Source organism: Eleutherodactylus coqui, chromosome 6, assembly GCF_035609145.1.
Source record: "Eleutherodactylus coqui strain aEleCoq1 chromosome 6, aEleCoq1.hap1, whole genome shotgun sequence".
NCBI classification, from domain to species: Eukaryota; Metazoa; Chordata; class Amphibia; order Anura; family Eleutherodactylidae; genus Eleutherodactylus; species Eleutherodactylus coqui.
Genome location: NC_089842.1, coordinates 126253063 through 126269995, shown reverse-complemented (window position 1 = coordinate 126269995; position 16933 = coordinate 126253063). Strand labels below are relative to the sequence as shown.

Sequence of the window (16933 nt, the reverse complement as noted above, 5' to 3'; positions counted from 1 at the left end):
ATCCACTAAAATGCAAGTACTTGTAATATCTGAAAAATTGTACAGTGTTTTAATGATTTGTTTACACTATCAATAAACATTATTGTGCTTAAGGTAGTCTATGATCCCATTGTTTAGTTTTATTTGTAGGTTTCAAACTAAACTTTGCTGATTTCATGTAAGTCACTGCACCATCCTTAAATGGGATACCATGTTAAGGGGTCCTAGGTCACACCCAAACTATGACCCTCTTACAGTCCTTCCAAGATAACCAAATACAATCTTTGTACTTTACAGGGGTTGGAGATGGTGGAAATGAGTTGGGAACAGGCAAAGTGAAGGAGTCTGTGAAGAAATATATTAGAAATGGGGACACTATTGCGTGTGATGTGGCTGCAGACTTCACAGTGATCGCTGGTCAGTAAGTTGCCTTCTTTTATTGACTGTTGAAGAGCACTCTATAAAAAGAGTCCTCTCTCTTATTTCAAATTACTAAGCAGTTTCTGTTCAGTAGTTGTTTAGTCATGCCTGCTTCTGAAAAGCTGGGTGACTTCTTAAAAGACTTTATTATAGTTCTCCTTTGCTCACTCAGCCCCCAACCCTTGAATGGCAAATGTAGTTTAAGTGGAGGGTTGTACATCTTTAACTATAAAGTTGCAGTTTAGTACTCAAGGTAAGCCTGGTGACAGTCAGTGTATTGATAAGTGTAATCCTATGAATTGGTTGTATTTTACACGATTCTTGTTTTCTCTTAATGTGGGTGACAAAACAATTGTTTTAATAGCATCCTTCCTTTGCTGCACTTCCTCATTCAGTTGGACAGAGTTGACTTTATTTATACCCTAGGTGTGTCCAACTGGGGAGGTTATGCCATATCCTGCGCCTTATACCTCTTGAATGCCTGTGAAATTCATGAACGTTACTTGAGAAAGGCAATTGGATTCACAGAATTGTTAGAACATGAGACCTGGACTTCCTCACTCCCTACTATCGAAAAGGTAATATTCCCTTTGAATTATACAGTATTCCCATTTACTCTATACTTGGAGAGCACATTGGTAGAAAAAGTGGAAGAGCATATTGCACATCGGGTATACATTCAGTTACAATCTTGCATTTTCTTTACTTGTTTTCGTATTTTATTTTAACTTTGAAGCTGCCTGACTTCTTGAGCAACAAAAGAGTCAGCATCTCCTGCCATAATTAAAATTTCTTGCAAGATCTTATGCATATGGTTTTTTTTTGTTTTGTTTTTACTGTAAGCCAGATCTAAAACAAGCCATTGTATCTGTAAGTGTGGGGCCCACTCAAGGATAGCATAGAAACTGAGACGGACACCAGCGGTAACTTAAGGAATAGTTTATTCCATAGGAGGCACAAAGCATAATGGTTTCAGAGTCCATATAAGGCACAGAATTTTGCAGTTGCAGGATCAAGAAACAGTCTCTCAGTGAGGGCTCCAGGCTTTATGGTTACAGTCTCTTCATTTAGCTTAGCGGTTATTGTCTCTATTGCCTGCACAGTTTATAATGTATATATTTATAAAAGGAAGTTAAAGAGACTGTCAGCTACTTTGAGCCCTATACGCTAAGCTTATGGTCACAAAGTAGCTGACCCGCTGAGTCCAGGGATTCAAGTTTTATACTTAAGGCCCATTTAGACACATCTTTTGAGCGATAAGCATTGTCTAAATGCGCTGCCATCGTGCACTATTCGTTCATCGCTGATTTTTAGCAAGCTGAAAGTCAGCGATAACTCTCATCAGCGCTGCACGCTGAGTTCTCAGCGGGATACCGCTGATAGCATTCTTCCAGCTGGTATCCCGCTCGGACTTCTCAGAGGGATACCAGCTGAAAGCTTCGAGAACAAAGCAGCTGTTTGCATATACAATGCAGCTGCTGTTCTCGGAGCTGTCAATGGTGTCCCACTCTGCCTTCATTTAACTCTTAAGTAGCTAATTAGCTACTTAAAGGGGTTGTCCCGCGAAAGCAAGTGGGGTTCAGCACTTCTGTATGGCCATATTAATGCACTTTGTAATGTACATCGTGCATTAATTATGAGCCATACAGAAGTTATTCACTTACCTGCTCCGTTGCTGGCGTCCCCGTCTCCATGGTGCCGTCTAATTTCAGCGTCTAATCGCCCGATTAGACGCGCTTGCGCAGTCCGGTCTTCTCCCTGGTGAATGGGGCCGCTCGTGCCGGAGAGCTGGTCCTCGTAGCTCCACCCCGTCACGTGTGCCGATTCCAGCCAATCAGGAGGCTGGAATCGGCAATGGACCACACAGAGCCTACGGTGCACCATGGGAGAAGACCCGCGGTGCATCGTGGGTGAAGATCCTGGCGGCCATCTTGGTAAGGTAAGTAAGAAGTCGCCGCAGCGCGGGGATTCGGGTAAGTACTAAACCTTTTTTTTTTTTTTTTTTTTAACCCATCCCTTGGGTTTGTCTCGCGCCGAACGGGGGGCCTATTGAATAAAAAAAAAACCCGTTTCGGCGCGGGACCACCCCTTTAAGAGTTTATGTAAAGATGATCGCTCAAAACGGTCACTCAAACTGTCGTTTGAGCGATTTTTCAACCGATCATCTTTCAGTGTAAATGGGGCTTTACTTTGCCTGCTGTTTCCCTGTTATCCATGCTGAAACCCACCTCTGCAGTGTATTGAGCCGCCTGCTAAGTAGTTCTCCCATTGTATTAATAAAATGGGAGGACTACTTTGCACACACCTCAGTGCATTGCTGTAGCAGGTTTGAGTGCTGATAATGGGGGAAAGGCAAGTATAAAACTTACATACCTGGACTCAAAGGGCTCAAAGTAGCTGACAGGTTCTTATTAAAGAAGTTGTTCAGTTATAAACTATTGAAGTCCTAGCCTCAATAACTGTTTAACCCCTTTAAGTTTTAGTCTGGGCTATAAACTGATTTATTTTTATAGTGTGTCAGCTGAGATGGGAAGTGTTAGACAACAGTCGAGACATTGAGCCCCACAAGAAACAACTGTACGCCTGGTTAGCCAATTGCTATCATTGACTCACTACTGGTAACTTGTCCCACCAGCTATACCCCACTAATCATACATGTATAACATGTTCTATAGAACAGAAAGGCAAAGGGCGCCCACTATTGTAGATGTTCTCTCTCTATTCTTTGGTGTGGATTCTCTCTGTTCTTTTTTTAATTGCCACAATAGTTTACATTTATTTTCCCTCTTAAACCTTATTGCTTTTAAAGTGCTTTAAAAAAAACTACAGAAAATGTTATGGGGCAAATTAACCAGGAATTCACGGATATTGTATCATAATCCTAGTAATCTTTTCCTATTCTTTGAAGAGGAAGTTTGCAGAATTCCCACAGCGGCGTAGATCTGCATCACAATCTACATGTGCTGCGTGAGGAATTTGTTGTGGATTTCACCTCGCCCTTTGAAGAGTATACAGTATACATTAACATGCTGCAGATTTAAAATCTGCACCGAAGGTGATTTTACACTGTTACTATTTTATGCAGTGTGGGGCTGAAGTTTTTTGAAATCTCTTCTACATTGTTGCTTTTATAATGTAACGCAGATTTTCCGCATGCAGATATGCAGCAGCATATATGCTACATGTGAATATACCCTTAAAGCAGTCTTTTTTGTTTGTTTTCCTTCTTTGTCCAATACGTTTCTATAGGAAGAAAAACTTCTGGCAATACTGGTGAATCATGGAATCCGTAGTGGGGTTACTGGAAATCTGGCCATGGAAGTTGATGGTCTTCCATTCTACAATGCCCATTCTGACATGATCAAGCAGCTTCTGGAGGTCACAGTTAGATAACCGGCTAGCACTGGGTCAGATGTAGGTGACATATAAAAATATCAGACATTTAATGATTTGCTGCTTGCTTTTAGGGCTCCTGTCCACAGGCGATTGTGCATTGCATTACCCACGGTGATAATCCGTCTGTGGGTAACGCAGTGCACGCTTTCCATAGCGTAGCTATGGAAAGCGCAGTCTCCTGTCCACGAGCGGAGAATCAGAGCGATTCTCGGCGGCGAGCCTATCTGTCAGATAGGCTCACCGCAGAGAACTGACAGTTCTCTTCCCTGCTCCCAGGCGGTGGACAGGGGGCCTTACTGTTTGAGCAGCTTTACTACCTGTAATAATTTTAATTGTAACAGAACAACATTCGCTGTGGTGGCTACCCATCTACTATAACCTTCCGCTCTCACTGCTATGAACTTGTCCTTCACATATTCTCAGCACATCTTTATGTCCTGCCTATACTGGGTCTCTCGGACACAGTACTGGATGTTGTGTATGTAATTTGTAGAAGCCATAGCTGCTTGTAAGTGATTTCTGTCTCCCACAGTACTTCTGCAACTATTAGCAAGCAGGCGCGCTATTACAGACTGTAAGAGATCATAACAATGATAATACAAATCCTTATTTATGTAGCGCCGACCTATTCCAAAGCACTTTACAAGTCGGAGGAAACATGGACAAAGTAACACCTTATAAGAAAACTGCACATCGAAAGTTTCCTTTGTGCATGGAATGGTGCGCATACATGACCACTGCTCCATTCTCTTCTATGGGATCGAGGGAAATGGCCAAGTATGTTACTGGGCTATCTTCATAGAAAGTGAATGGAGAGGTGATCATGCATTCGCACCTCCACTCCATTCATTAGATGGACTTGGAGTTAGGGTAGGTGATAAATGTTTTTGTGGGATACCCCTTTAAAGGTGATGCTTTCTTTAAGTTGAAGAACTCAAGGGATCACTGACCTTGTGCTGAAAACATGCATAATAGAATCTTACAATAAACTGTTGCAAGTATAGGATACATTATCACATTGCTACGTTGAGAAACTAAGAAAAACAAAGCTGTGAGAATTGTTACAAACAAATCGTTTGTAACCAGTCGTACCCCTACATCAGTTGGACATAAGGAGGATTTTACATTGTCTTGACAGCAAACAGAAATATAGCAAATAGGACCACCAAGTAGAGGTTGATATTTGACTCCATTAAACAGTGATGAAATCGCTTATTCCTGTAGTCAAGTAGGGTAGGATAAACATGGCACTCATGGCATTCTTTCCACTTGCATTGTACAAGATTTGCTCTTTGTAGAATAAATTGCCATGCTTCTGCTTTTTGGTGGTTTATTTTCAGCTGTGATGTACCAACGGCAGTAAACATTCAGACCTCTGTACTGAACCACAGCTAAACTTGGAAAAACAAACACCGTTTCCTGGAAAAAAAAAATTTGCTGGTGGAACATAGGTTTCTGGAAGCTATGAATAATCAACAATTAACCACAAATGACTTAAAATGAAGCCAATCTATTGTACTCCTGTGTATAGACCAAAGCTCTGCTTCTGAAAACTGTTTCACATCCTGTCCTTTGTTGGAAGCTCTGTTATAGAACTGCACTCAAAACACGTGGGCGCGACGTCAATTGTTGTTCTAAAGACACCCAAGTTTTATTAGCACATCCTGTCATATTGTCGCATAAACAGTCTCTTCCAAAACATGTATTCTTCTTTTTGTAAGCCATGATTTTGCTAATGAGGGCCACTGACAGATTATCTGGTATTATCATAATTGGACATGAATAAGCTATGAAAAATAAAAGTTGTGTTTTCACAAGAACTGTTTACTGCATATTGGGGGAAAAAATCATCCATGGTTGTGTTTATGTGTGTTTGTACTTTGCTTCGTCAGTGATGAAAAAGAATCAGCAGATATAGAGCAATCTGTAGATGGCAAAACGTCAATTCTTTTAATCTGGCATCTAATGATACAGAAATGTATTAACATGAATACTGTGGAACTACACAACACCAGAAGGGTGTGTGTGCAAAGAACTAATGAGTTAATACCTCTAATTAAAGTGATAGCAGCAAATTTTGTTTAGGGTTATTGCTTTCCCCAAGGCTGGGTCCACACAGGGGCTGATTAGTAGCGGAATGTCCGCAGTGGGCATTGCGCTGCAGATCGGCAGCAGAAAGCCTTCCTAAAAAAATGTTATTGCCTATTCCTGGGTGGAATTCATCCCCTCATTGAGAAGTGGTGAATTCTGCAGCGGAATTCAATTCCGCACCGCATTGTCAATATCACAGGTTTTGTGCAGATTATTTCTGCAGCTTGACAAGATTTTCAAAATCTCATCCAATTTACTTCTACTATTAATGCAGCAGAATTTACATACAGAAGGTCTAAACAGAAATTCAGCTTCAAGTCCACCCTGTCTGGACCCCCACCGACTCCTAAAGGCTCTCTGTCTTAGGCTGCTTTAACAGTGCATTTTGCAGTGCTTATTCGCCATATGCTCCCGATGCCTGTTAAAACTGTAGAAGTGTATGCTTAGACTGCCATTTACCTAACTGATGCCAGAACAGACTGTTCAACATATGTTGATATCGTTTTTTTTCTGCTTTTATTGAATCGCATAGTCTGGTGCACTGTTCGATATGGAGGAATATAGTAAAAGAATGGTAGCCTATGAATGGATGCTGCTGCATGCCTATATAGTGGTGTCTATCAAAGTTACATGTCAGGAAATCCTCCTGCAATGTAGTGTGAAAGCAGCCTTCAGTTTTGTAGAAGTTTCTATGAACATCTGATAATTCAATACAAGCAAAAACATGTAGCAACAACACTCATACACTTATATCTGAATAAAAATAAATAACTTTTTTATATACTAACAACTCAAAAATTCAAGGTTCTTTACGTATATTTTGCTCAAAACATGTGGGCCTATCTGCCACGTCCAGGCAAGCATTTGCTTTCAGATTTTATCTTATTTAATCTTGTGGTAAATGGTGTAAAAAAAAAAAAAGTTAACTTTATATACAGTACCTGGCTAGCACTGGAATAATGCTTTGGTGTACTTGATATAACAAAGCACTATTGGCAACCTATCGTGTGCTATAGAAGATCTTACCATATGAATATACAACTTCCAGTCTAAGATGAACAAAGTATGAATATGCTGAGAATTGTAGTTTAACCAGACTTATGATGATAATACTGATGTGACGCAGTCAGAGACAGGATACACTGACACTGAGTGACTCACAGGTGATGTTCTCTGGGATCCTTCCTTTTCTTCTACATCTGGTCCCGATTTTTCATGACTTCTTTCAGCTAAGTTTTGCCTCTTCTGAGTTTTCTGTCTTTATCTTCAGCTCCTGAATAGTGCTACTCACCTTGCCACCAGAAATATTAACCTACGCTGTGCACTAGAAATGAATAATGCATACTGTGCCCTTGGAAATGAATTATAATACATGCTGTGCCTCTGCAGTTATCTTCTTTTCTTCTCTATCCGTGTCCAGACCGCCATAAAGATGTCTTTCAGTTACAACTCTTCTTTGCACATAAACTCCTCATCTTGCTGGTGTCTCGAATGCCCCTATGGCGCAATGTCCATGGCGGAACTGAATTACGGGGCACCTGCGGGGAAAAGGCGCAGTTCAAGCCGCCCATAGAGAAACATGGGCATCCACAGCGGAATTAAAGAATGCAGATTTGTTTTGCAGACTTTCTGGTTCGAAAAGCAAATCGCAGCATGCTCCATTTCAATGCGGTTCCCACACATACGGCTTCCATTGAAGTCAATGGATGCCGTCTGATCCGTGGGAACGCAGGAGAGTTTAAAAAATCTCCGAACGGCGCTTCTGAACACGTCCGCAGTAAAGAAATAGAAGACCCGGATGGGTACGCAAGAGACCTGGACAGCTATGCAGTGTCCTCGGCCGTGGGCAGGGTCGGATTCCACTGCGGGCTCCCGTATGCAGAATCCAATCCGCCCGTGGACATGAGGCCTATTTGTGCCCCCAACACAATAATTAGCCCACATTGAGTCCAAAATAATCTCCCTTTTCAGCCCCCAGCACCACAATAGCATCTCTTTGCTGCCACGCATGTTGTAGGTCATCAATAATAATAATCTTAATTTGCATAGCGCCAACGTATTCCCGAAATACACCTTTAACACGTACTGTTCTGGGCATTTTGGAAGTTGTAGTTCTTTCCTCTTTGTGTATTAAAGGAGTATTTTTAACTATAATCCTTTAATTCCTATTCAGAAACTTAGATGAATCTTTCACTTAGCACAGGCAGGCACAGAAAAACATACCTAAAATATGATGCAATGGACTTGCGCACACACACGCCTGTCTGGGACCAGCAGGCTAAACTTTGCCTCCCAACACTTGACAGTATGGCTATAAATTTTCTCATTGGATAGTTTATTAGAACTATCATGTAGCATCATCCATGATTTATATGTTTTCTGCAGACAAAGGCAGGTGGGAGTTCACCATGGAAGGGATGCTGAAGTCTACTCTTGACGACCTATGGGGCTGATGAACACTAACTCTCCCCTCCATATTGATTAAAGTTCCACAAACCCACTGGGATGAATGCTATAATATTGTTTTGCTTTTCCGTATCTTTCTTCTACACCCTTCATATACACAGTTTATTTTTATTCTCACTTGTCTTGCAAAGTGATGTGATGTACCTGCTAGAAATCAGAAGACATATTTACTTTTCTCACTTTAACCTTGGTTAATATTTCTCCTGTATGTAGGTGAACCCATTTATTCTCACCCTGGAACCCGTCATGAAACACTCTTATGCAGGGGTGTAACTGGGGGGTGAGGTGTTAATGAAGACATGTAATCCAGGCCAAGCTAAACTTTCCCTGCGGTAGACCATCAAAGGTGTAGCCCTTTAACCCTCCATCTAACGTGTGACCTTTTATATTCCCTCCATGTAATGTCTTCTATTATCACATAACGGCATGAACATGCTGGGACTCATAGTTCCACCTCTTATATTCTCTCCCTGTCATTTCCTCTGTTAAGGGGTATTCTGGGACTTTAGTTTTTCTACTAATCCCCACCTAACACGGTGGCAGCTGTCATTTAGGACAGTTTAGATAGCAGAAAGCACTGACCATAGCACAGTAGTCCAGGTCGGTATTGCAGTACCGACACAAAACAGCTGCACTATGGTCAGTGTGATCTGCTTCCTGTGCTGACCACAGTGACAGTGGCCCTGAGAATTAGCGGATCAGCATGCGTACATGTATGTGCACCATGGTGTATGCGCATCTTTGCTTTTAATTTGTTTGTCAGAGGTGCTAAGTTTGTTTTTTGTTGCATTTGTGAAGGAGCAGCTGCTTCCACTTTGTTGTGCAGTACATTCACCCATTTGGTGAGCCCATAATCTGGTTAGCTAAATCCATTGAGGCTTAAGTCTAGAGAAAGGGGTCTTTAGAGTTAAAGGAGATGTCTCGAGAAAGCAGTGAATTTTTTTTTTTGCCCAGTCCCCCTAATTAAACATACATTACTAATTACCCCTGTAAATTACTTTCCTAGCTGGTTTCTACTTACCGTTCCAGCGTTTCAGCAACTTATAAAACTTTTTCCCAAGATGGCCGCCAGCTCTTTTCGCATCGCTTGCTGTAGCCCGACGTGCGCGCTCCCGAGACGCTACCAGCTGTGTCTCCATGGCAACCAGACGCCCCGCAGCCGCCGACCGGACCCCTGGAGTGAACACGGCCGACCTGTCACCCACCGCCAGGCAGAAGGTAACCGCCGATGATCGCTAAAAATTCGCTAGCCGGCCATCGTTTTAGCGATAATTGGTGCGTGTAAATGTGCGCCCATCGTGCACTTTTCGGGCACTGCTAGCTGATCATTAAATTCAGTCCAACCTAAAAATCGTCCTTCACTCTTATCAGAAGTTCTCCAGGGGAGTGCTGATAGCATTGTTTCCCCATAAAGAACAAAGGATCTGAACACAGATAAGAGCCCTATGGCTATTAACTGTGCTCAGTGAAGGCTTCATTTGCACACTTAATTGGTACTTATGTAGCTGAGTAGCTGCTTAATAGTTTATGCAAAATGATCGCTCAAAGCTGTCACTCAAACTGTCCTTTGAGCGATCATTGGTCTGTGTAAACCAGCCTTTAGGAATTTACCAAAAGCAAATTGTCGCCTGGACGTAGTGGATGGGCCCATGGGATTTGACCAAGAACCTTGCAATTTTATATGGTTAGTACATAGGACAGTGCATTTTATTAAGCTATTAAATGAGTGTTAGTGCTGTTGCCTCATGTTTTTTTGTTGCTGCACATTTAATTTATTTGTTGAAGGTCCTGTCTTTATTTCTTGTTGCGTCTCATAATTGAAGTCCATTCCCATTGGTGCTTGTTTAAAGTAATTTCTCTAGGTATTTAAAATCAAGAGGTTGTGTGCTATACTACTATGGCATATCTTCCAGAGCAGAATGGGGCATTACTTCTGTGTGTCTTGATTTCCTTTTTTATTTCATGATGACTGTTTTTATGAGAAATCTTTAAATTTGGTTAGTGTATTCTGTCTCTAGGAAATCGTATAATATAGATATGTCTGTGTTCAGAATGTGGGCTAATGAAACTGACCGAATAAATGGGATCACAAGTCACACGATTCTATAGTATATTGACCTGTGGATAAGGAGGTTAATGGGCTTCATGAACTGCATCAGATTAAATGGTCCATAGACTGGAGAGGCTACAATCACAGCATTGAGAGAACAGATTCAAGGCTATGGGCTACACAGTAACTTTGGTTGCACAGCATCAAGTTCCATAGATGTCACATCTTCGATCCAGGGCATTTAACCCGTTAGATACTATGCTAAGTAGCAACTGTGGTATCTCATTGGATTACAGAAGAAGGGGGCTCTCACGGTCACCTCATCAGCACTCCTATAATAATGTAATTGAGATGCCAAACAATGACTCCCAGCTCTACCATGTACGGAAACCTTTTAGACCTTGACAGTGTAAAACTGACAAACATAATACACTGTAAAAACGAAGTATCGCCATGTATTGTAGATGCAATGAGAGGATCACCTGTTTTTGTTCCCTACTGGGACTAAATAAAAAGTAAAACAAATGTTTAGTAAAGCATTTTGTAAGATATTTTTTTTTCAAGTAAAAAAAAATCAAACCATGCATTTTTCCCTTTTTGTTTTGAAAAAAAAAACACTTAATCATTGCCTCATCCATAATGACGAAAATTGAAAATTATCATGTACAGTGAATGTCATAGAATCAGAGAATGGTAGAGTTGGAAGGGACCTCCAGGGTCATCGGGTCCAACCCCCTGCTCAATGCAGGACTCACTAAATCATCTCAGACAGATGTCTGTCCAGCCTTTATTTGAAAACTTCCATTGAAGGAGAACTCACCAGCTCCCATGGTAGCCTGTTGCACTCATTGATTACCCTCACTGTCTAATATCTAATCTGTGTCTCCTCCCTTTCAGTTCATTCCATTGCTTCTAGTCTTTCTTTGTGCAAAGAGAATAGGGCTTATCCCTCTGCAGTGTGACAGCCCTTTAGATATTTGTAGACAGCTATTAGGTCTCCTCTTTTTTGCAAGCTAAACATTCCCAGATGCTTTAACTGTTATTCATAGGCCATGATTTGCAGACCGCTCACCATCTTGGTAACTCTTCTCTGAATTTGCCCCAGTTTGTCTATGTCCTTTTTTTAAAGTGGGGTGCCCAGAACTGGACACAGTATTCCAGATGAGGTCTGCCTAAGTAAGAGTAGAGGGGGATAATTACCTCACGTGATCTAGACTCTATGCTTCTCCAATACATCTCAGAATTGTTTGCCTTTTTGCTGCTGCATCACACTGTTGACTCATGTGCAGGCTGTGCTCTATTAGTATATCCAAGTCTTTTTTTGTATATATTCTTTATTTTTCATTATGGTGGTGGTGGTGTTACAACAAAGGTGGAAGTAGAATCACACTGTAAATCATTCAATCCTGTAGAACAACAAGGAACAATGACAGCTCTGTTGAAAATGCAATAAAAAGCATTAGAATGAAAAGTACCAAAAAATAAAACATTTTTGTAGTACGATCAAATGGTAAAATAAAAGTGACCGAATGGCATGGGGGCATTAATGACTTGTGGTGGATCAGGGTCTCTGTTTGAGAAAGTGAGCCAGACGTTCCAAAGGTTCGTGAACTTCTCTAAGTCCCCCTCTCGTGTTGCTTTGACCTTCTAAAAGGAGCATATAGTGTTTACTTCATTATACCACTCTAGAATGGAGGGAATTGTACTGTCTACCGAGTATCTGGAGATTAAGATTTTAGCTGTATTTAAGAGAATCGAGAGATTAGGTTTGTACTTAATTAAGAGGCCTGGAGCATCCATGTTTAAGAGGCCGATCTCAGGTGGGAGGATAATATTACTTTTGCAGATAAAACCAAGTTTTCTTTGAATCTCCTCCCAGAATGGTCGTAGGAGCGAACATGAAAACCAAATATGGCTATGCAATCCAATACTATCTGAGTATCTCCAGCATAGGGGGGAATAATTTGGATCTATTTTATTTAGTAGAGCTGGGGTTTTATACCATCTGGAGACGATTTGTAATTTAATTCTTGAAACCTAGTGGAGGAGGAAAACGAATGTGAATTATGTATGAATTCCTTTACCTAATCTGCGGTAAAAGTGGTGTTTAATTTAGTCTCCCATCAGGGGGATAAAGGAGCGTTTGCTGGTCGTTCTGTGTCAGGGCCCTATAGATTTTAGAGATTGAATTTTTAATAGGTTGAGGATACCAAAATAGTTCGTGAAACAACAGGTTCTGATCTGTATCAATAATATCTGAAGTGTGACTCATAATTGTATCCCTAATAATGTGTATGTCTTCATCTTTGAATCTAGCATCAACCAATTGGTTTAGGAACTGAAAATCCTGTGGTACAGAATCGTCCGTTATGAGACGACAGGATTGTAATGAGGATAAACAGGAGTCTCATAATTTTCTGCTTAAGTGCTCTACCCAAGTCTTTGGTCAGAAGCTGTGTCGTCTATCCTTAAGGAGAAGCACCCAAATAGTGTGTGTGAAGACACATAGGGGGTGAGTAAGTCAGGGGATGGTATAGTCTTTCCCCAAGGAGAGCATGCTTCTGACCCACGTTATAGGCCCCTCACAGACTAAACCAGAAACCTACTGAGGAAGGGCAATCGCCCCGAAACAATCTGGCTGTGCATGGTCTTCTGACTTGGTTTCATATTCCCAATCATTGTAAAGACTTGTTATAATTCACAGTGATTTGAAGGAATGCTGCCATCTAATAGATAGCATTTTAGAGGTATTTTTCAGTCTTTCTTATTTACCCAAGTCTTTTTCACATGTGCTGCTTCTTAGCCCAATTACTCCCATTCTGTATGTGCTTTTTTTTTCATTTTTCTTGCCCAGATATAGGACTTTGCATTTCTCCTTGTTAAATACCATTCTGTTAGTCGCCACCCACTATGCAAGCTTTTCTAGATCTTTTTGAATCCTCTCACTCTCTCTTCTCTAGTGTTAGATATCCTTCTTAGCTTTGTGTCGTCGGCAAATTTGATCAGTTTCCCCTTAATTCCCTCCTCCAGGTCATTTATAAAAGTGTTGAACAACACTGGACCTAGGACAGAGCCTTGTGGTACCCCAATTGGTTGTGCAGCTCTTTATGAATACTCTGAGTAGGATCACTCAGTCGGTTTTGAATCCACCTAAGGGCTCCTACTGGCAAGGGCAATATCGAGCCGTGATTCATAGCCTGATATCGCCCTCGCAATCCTTATGAAAACCCCTAGATGCAAGGCGTTTTCACATGGAAATAGCCTTGCATCCCTACTGGGGTTCCCTTAATTCCTGCTGCAGCTGTCACAGCCACAGCAGGAGGTCACAGTGTTCTCCCATTGTTTTCAAAACCGCATGCTTTTTTCAATAGTGTGAAGGAGTACTAACAGTTGCCTTGTCAATCCCATATTTGGTAATTTTTCATTAGGGATGGTATGAGATATTTTGGGTTAATCAGAGAAATGCAGTAGATATAGTATAGCTTGACTTTAGTAAAGCACTTGACAGTCAGTGATTCTGTCATAGAAAGAAATTAGATTAGTCTGGCATGACATGTTTGTTACAAACCCATGCTGGCTCTGGTTAATTACTCCGTTCTCATCCAAGTACTTGCATACATGCTGTTTAATAATTTGTTCTAAGATCTTTTCCAGTATAGAAGTCAGGCTCACAGGCCTGTAGTTTCCTGGGTCCTTCATCTTTTTCCTTTTTTGAAGATAGGGCCAACATTTGCTATTCTCCAATCTAATGGGACTTCTGTTCTCCAGGAATTTTCAAAGATTACGGTGAGTGGTTCAGCAATTACCTCTACTGCTTCCTTCAGTATCCTAAAATGTAATTCATCTGGGCTTGAAAACCTGAATTCATTTATGTTAGCTAAGTGTTCCCTCACCATCTCTCTGCTTATAGATAGCCTGCATTCTTTTATTTCTCCAATAGGCCACCTGCAGACGGCCGGGTCAGATCCCGCTGCGAGAATTCTCGCAGCGAGACCCGACCTGAGCCCTTGCAGGGACAAGTGCGGCGCTCACCTCTCCCGCGGCTCCGGCTCTTTGATGTTCCGGCTGCTGGCCAGCCGGCGCATGCGCAGAGTGGAGGCGGCGGCCGGGGAGTGACATTTCTATGCGGGCCTCTGTGAGACCCACACAGAAATAGAGCATGCCTTGATTTGTTTTCTGCGTGTGATTTACGCGGAGAAATCGCGGCCGTCTGCCTAGGATTGCGTTCTCTAATGCAATCCTATGGCAGCTTCCATGAGCGGAAATTCTGCAGGAAATCCCGCCGCAGAATTTCCGCCTGTGTTCAGGGGGCCAATAGCACAGAGAAGATTAGTTATTACATTTACTTTCTGAGAGAAAACAGATACAAAATAGGAATTTAAAAGTTTTTTAACTAAATCACCATTTTCATCCAGTAAATATTCTGTAGCATCTTTGACTTATCTTTTGCTGTTGACATACTCCCAAAATCCTTTTATGTCATAAGAATACTTTGCCAGAATCTTGTCTTTTTTTTCGTTCATCCAATTCCCCAAAGAAACGGAATATAAAGCAATAAAAAAATCATATATGTGCCCCAAAATGTCACCAAACTCATCCTGCAAAAAAAAAGTATCACAGGGTGCTGTGCGGTTGCCATGACAGCTGGGGGCTTTCTGAAAGCATCGCTGGATAGATTCAGATCACAGTATAATGTAATACCATAGTATTACATTATACTGCAGGAATGATCAAACCATTGCAAGTTCTTGTCCCCTTGGGGACTAAAATAAAGTGTAAAAATCAGTTTTAAAAAGTCTAAGTATTAAAATAAAAGGTAATTAAAGTTTTAGCAAAAAAAACCTTTTGCTATATTTATAATAAAATGATTTAAACAGAGAAAAACATTTGGTATCGCTGTTGCCACTTATGTATTATGACCAATGAGATTTGAGTCATACAATAAGGCTCGACTGATGTTAATCATTGGTCATATAACATGAAAATAGTAATTCAGTCTGATATATGTCAGATCATACAATTGGTCTGACATCTAAGCGTGTGTCGTATGGTAGAAAGGACTGACACACGGTAAATTACTCATAAAGAAAAAGCGCGTTTCCCCCACCTAGTGGGTTCCTCAGGGGTTTCAATACGCTAATCCCAATTGGTATATTGGGTTGTGGCTAAGATATTAATTATTAATGAGACCACATACAAGTCCTGGATTGATAATCCTGGACTTGGCGGTCTCAAGAGTTAAAGATGAAGTGCAGCCAAAAATTATAGTGCACTGTATTTTAAGACAGATTACTAAAATGACCCAGAGCGTAACAATAATCGCAACTGTGGTCATTTAAAGAACATAACTACCCTCAGAGTACAAGATTAGGGCAGGGTAATGTGCCCCAAACCCATAAGCCGTATGATATAGTCAAGATATACAGTCCCTAAGGTCCTAAAGATTTCTCAGCCAGCTACCTAGCAGATGATTGCTGTCTCAGATAAATAAGTTAGCAGATAGATGCTACCTAAGAAAATTGCTTAGGGGAGCTGGCCCCTGTATTAGGACACAGAACTGAAATCAAATAAAAAAAAAAAACGGCGACATGTCAGTCCTAGCGTTTTTTTTTTATTTGATTATCAATCCGGGACTTGTATGTGGTCTCATTAATAATTAATATCTTAGCCACAACCCAATATACCAATTGGGATTAGCGTATTGAAACCCCTGAGGAACCCACTAGGTGGGGGAAACGCGTAGGGTAACGCGCTTTTTCTTTATGAGTAATTTACCGCGTGTCAGTCCTTTCTACCATACGACACACGCTTAGATGTCAGACCAATTGTATGATCTGACATATATCAGACTGAATTACCTTTTTCATGTTATATGACCAATGATTAACATCAGTCGAGCCTTATTGTATGACTCAAATCTCATTGGTCATAATACATCAGTGGCAAGTGCTCTTGTATCATAAGTTGAGCCTTATCGTATGACTCAAACTTTATTGGTCACTATACGTAGGTGGCTTTTGTATCATAACTCCTCATTCGACCGTTTATGTGTGTTTTGTTCTTTTTAAACTTAGTTATTTAATAAAAGTTATATTTTAATTTTATTAGCTTGTAAGGTCCTTGCAGTAAACTCCTTGTAGTCTGAACTAGGACTTAGCTGCCCTTGTAAAATTTGGTATCGCTGCGTCCATAAAAGTCTGATCAAAGTAGCGCGGTGAACATAGGAAAAAATGCCAGAATTGCGCTTTTTTGTCCCTGTTTTGTCCCTAAGAAAAAGATGTAATAAAAAGCGATCAAAAAAGTCATCTATACTCTGAAATGGTATCATTAGAAACTACAGGACGTCCTGTAATAAATGAGCCCTTGCACAACTATGTTGATTGAAAAATAAAGTTATGGTTTTCAGAAGAAGGCTGCAGAAAATATTTACTTTTTTTCAAATATATTTTAAAAGTGGTACAGCAAACAAAAAACTATATAAATTTGGTATCGTAGCAATCAAACTGACCAATAGAATACGTTTATCATGTC

At 40.8% G+C, this 16933-nt stretch overlaps 1 protein-coding gene across 4 annotated transcripts in view; it reads left to right on the top strand.

Moving 5' to 3' along the window:
- Window positions 1-5609, top strand: part of DGLUCY (D-glutamate cyclase) — a 31198-nt gene extending 25589 nt beyond the window's left edge. For 2 of the 4 annotated variants that reach the window (XM_066607560.1, XM_066607559.1), the window contains exons 11-13: window positions 277-396; window positions 826-977; window positions 3649-5609. In XM_066607560.1, the coding sequence (XP_066463657.1) occupies window positions 277-396; window positions 826-977; window positions 3649-3792 (416 nt within the window). In that variant the 3' untranslated portion in view covers window positions 3793-5609. Of the gene's footprint in view, window positions 1-276; window positions 401-825; window positions 979-3648 lie in introns of those variants that run through there. The other 2 variants (XR_010793183.1, XM_066607561.1) reach the window with 2 other exon arrangements.
- The last annotated feature ends 11324 nt before the right edge of the window (window positions 5610-16933 follow it).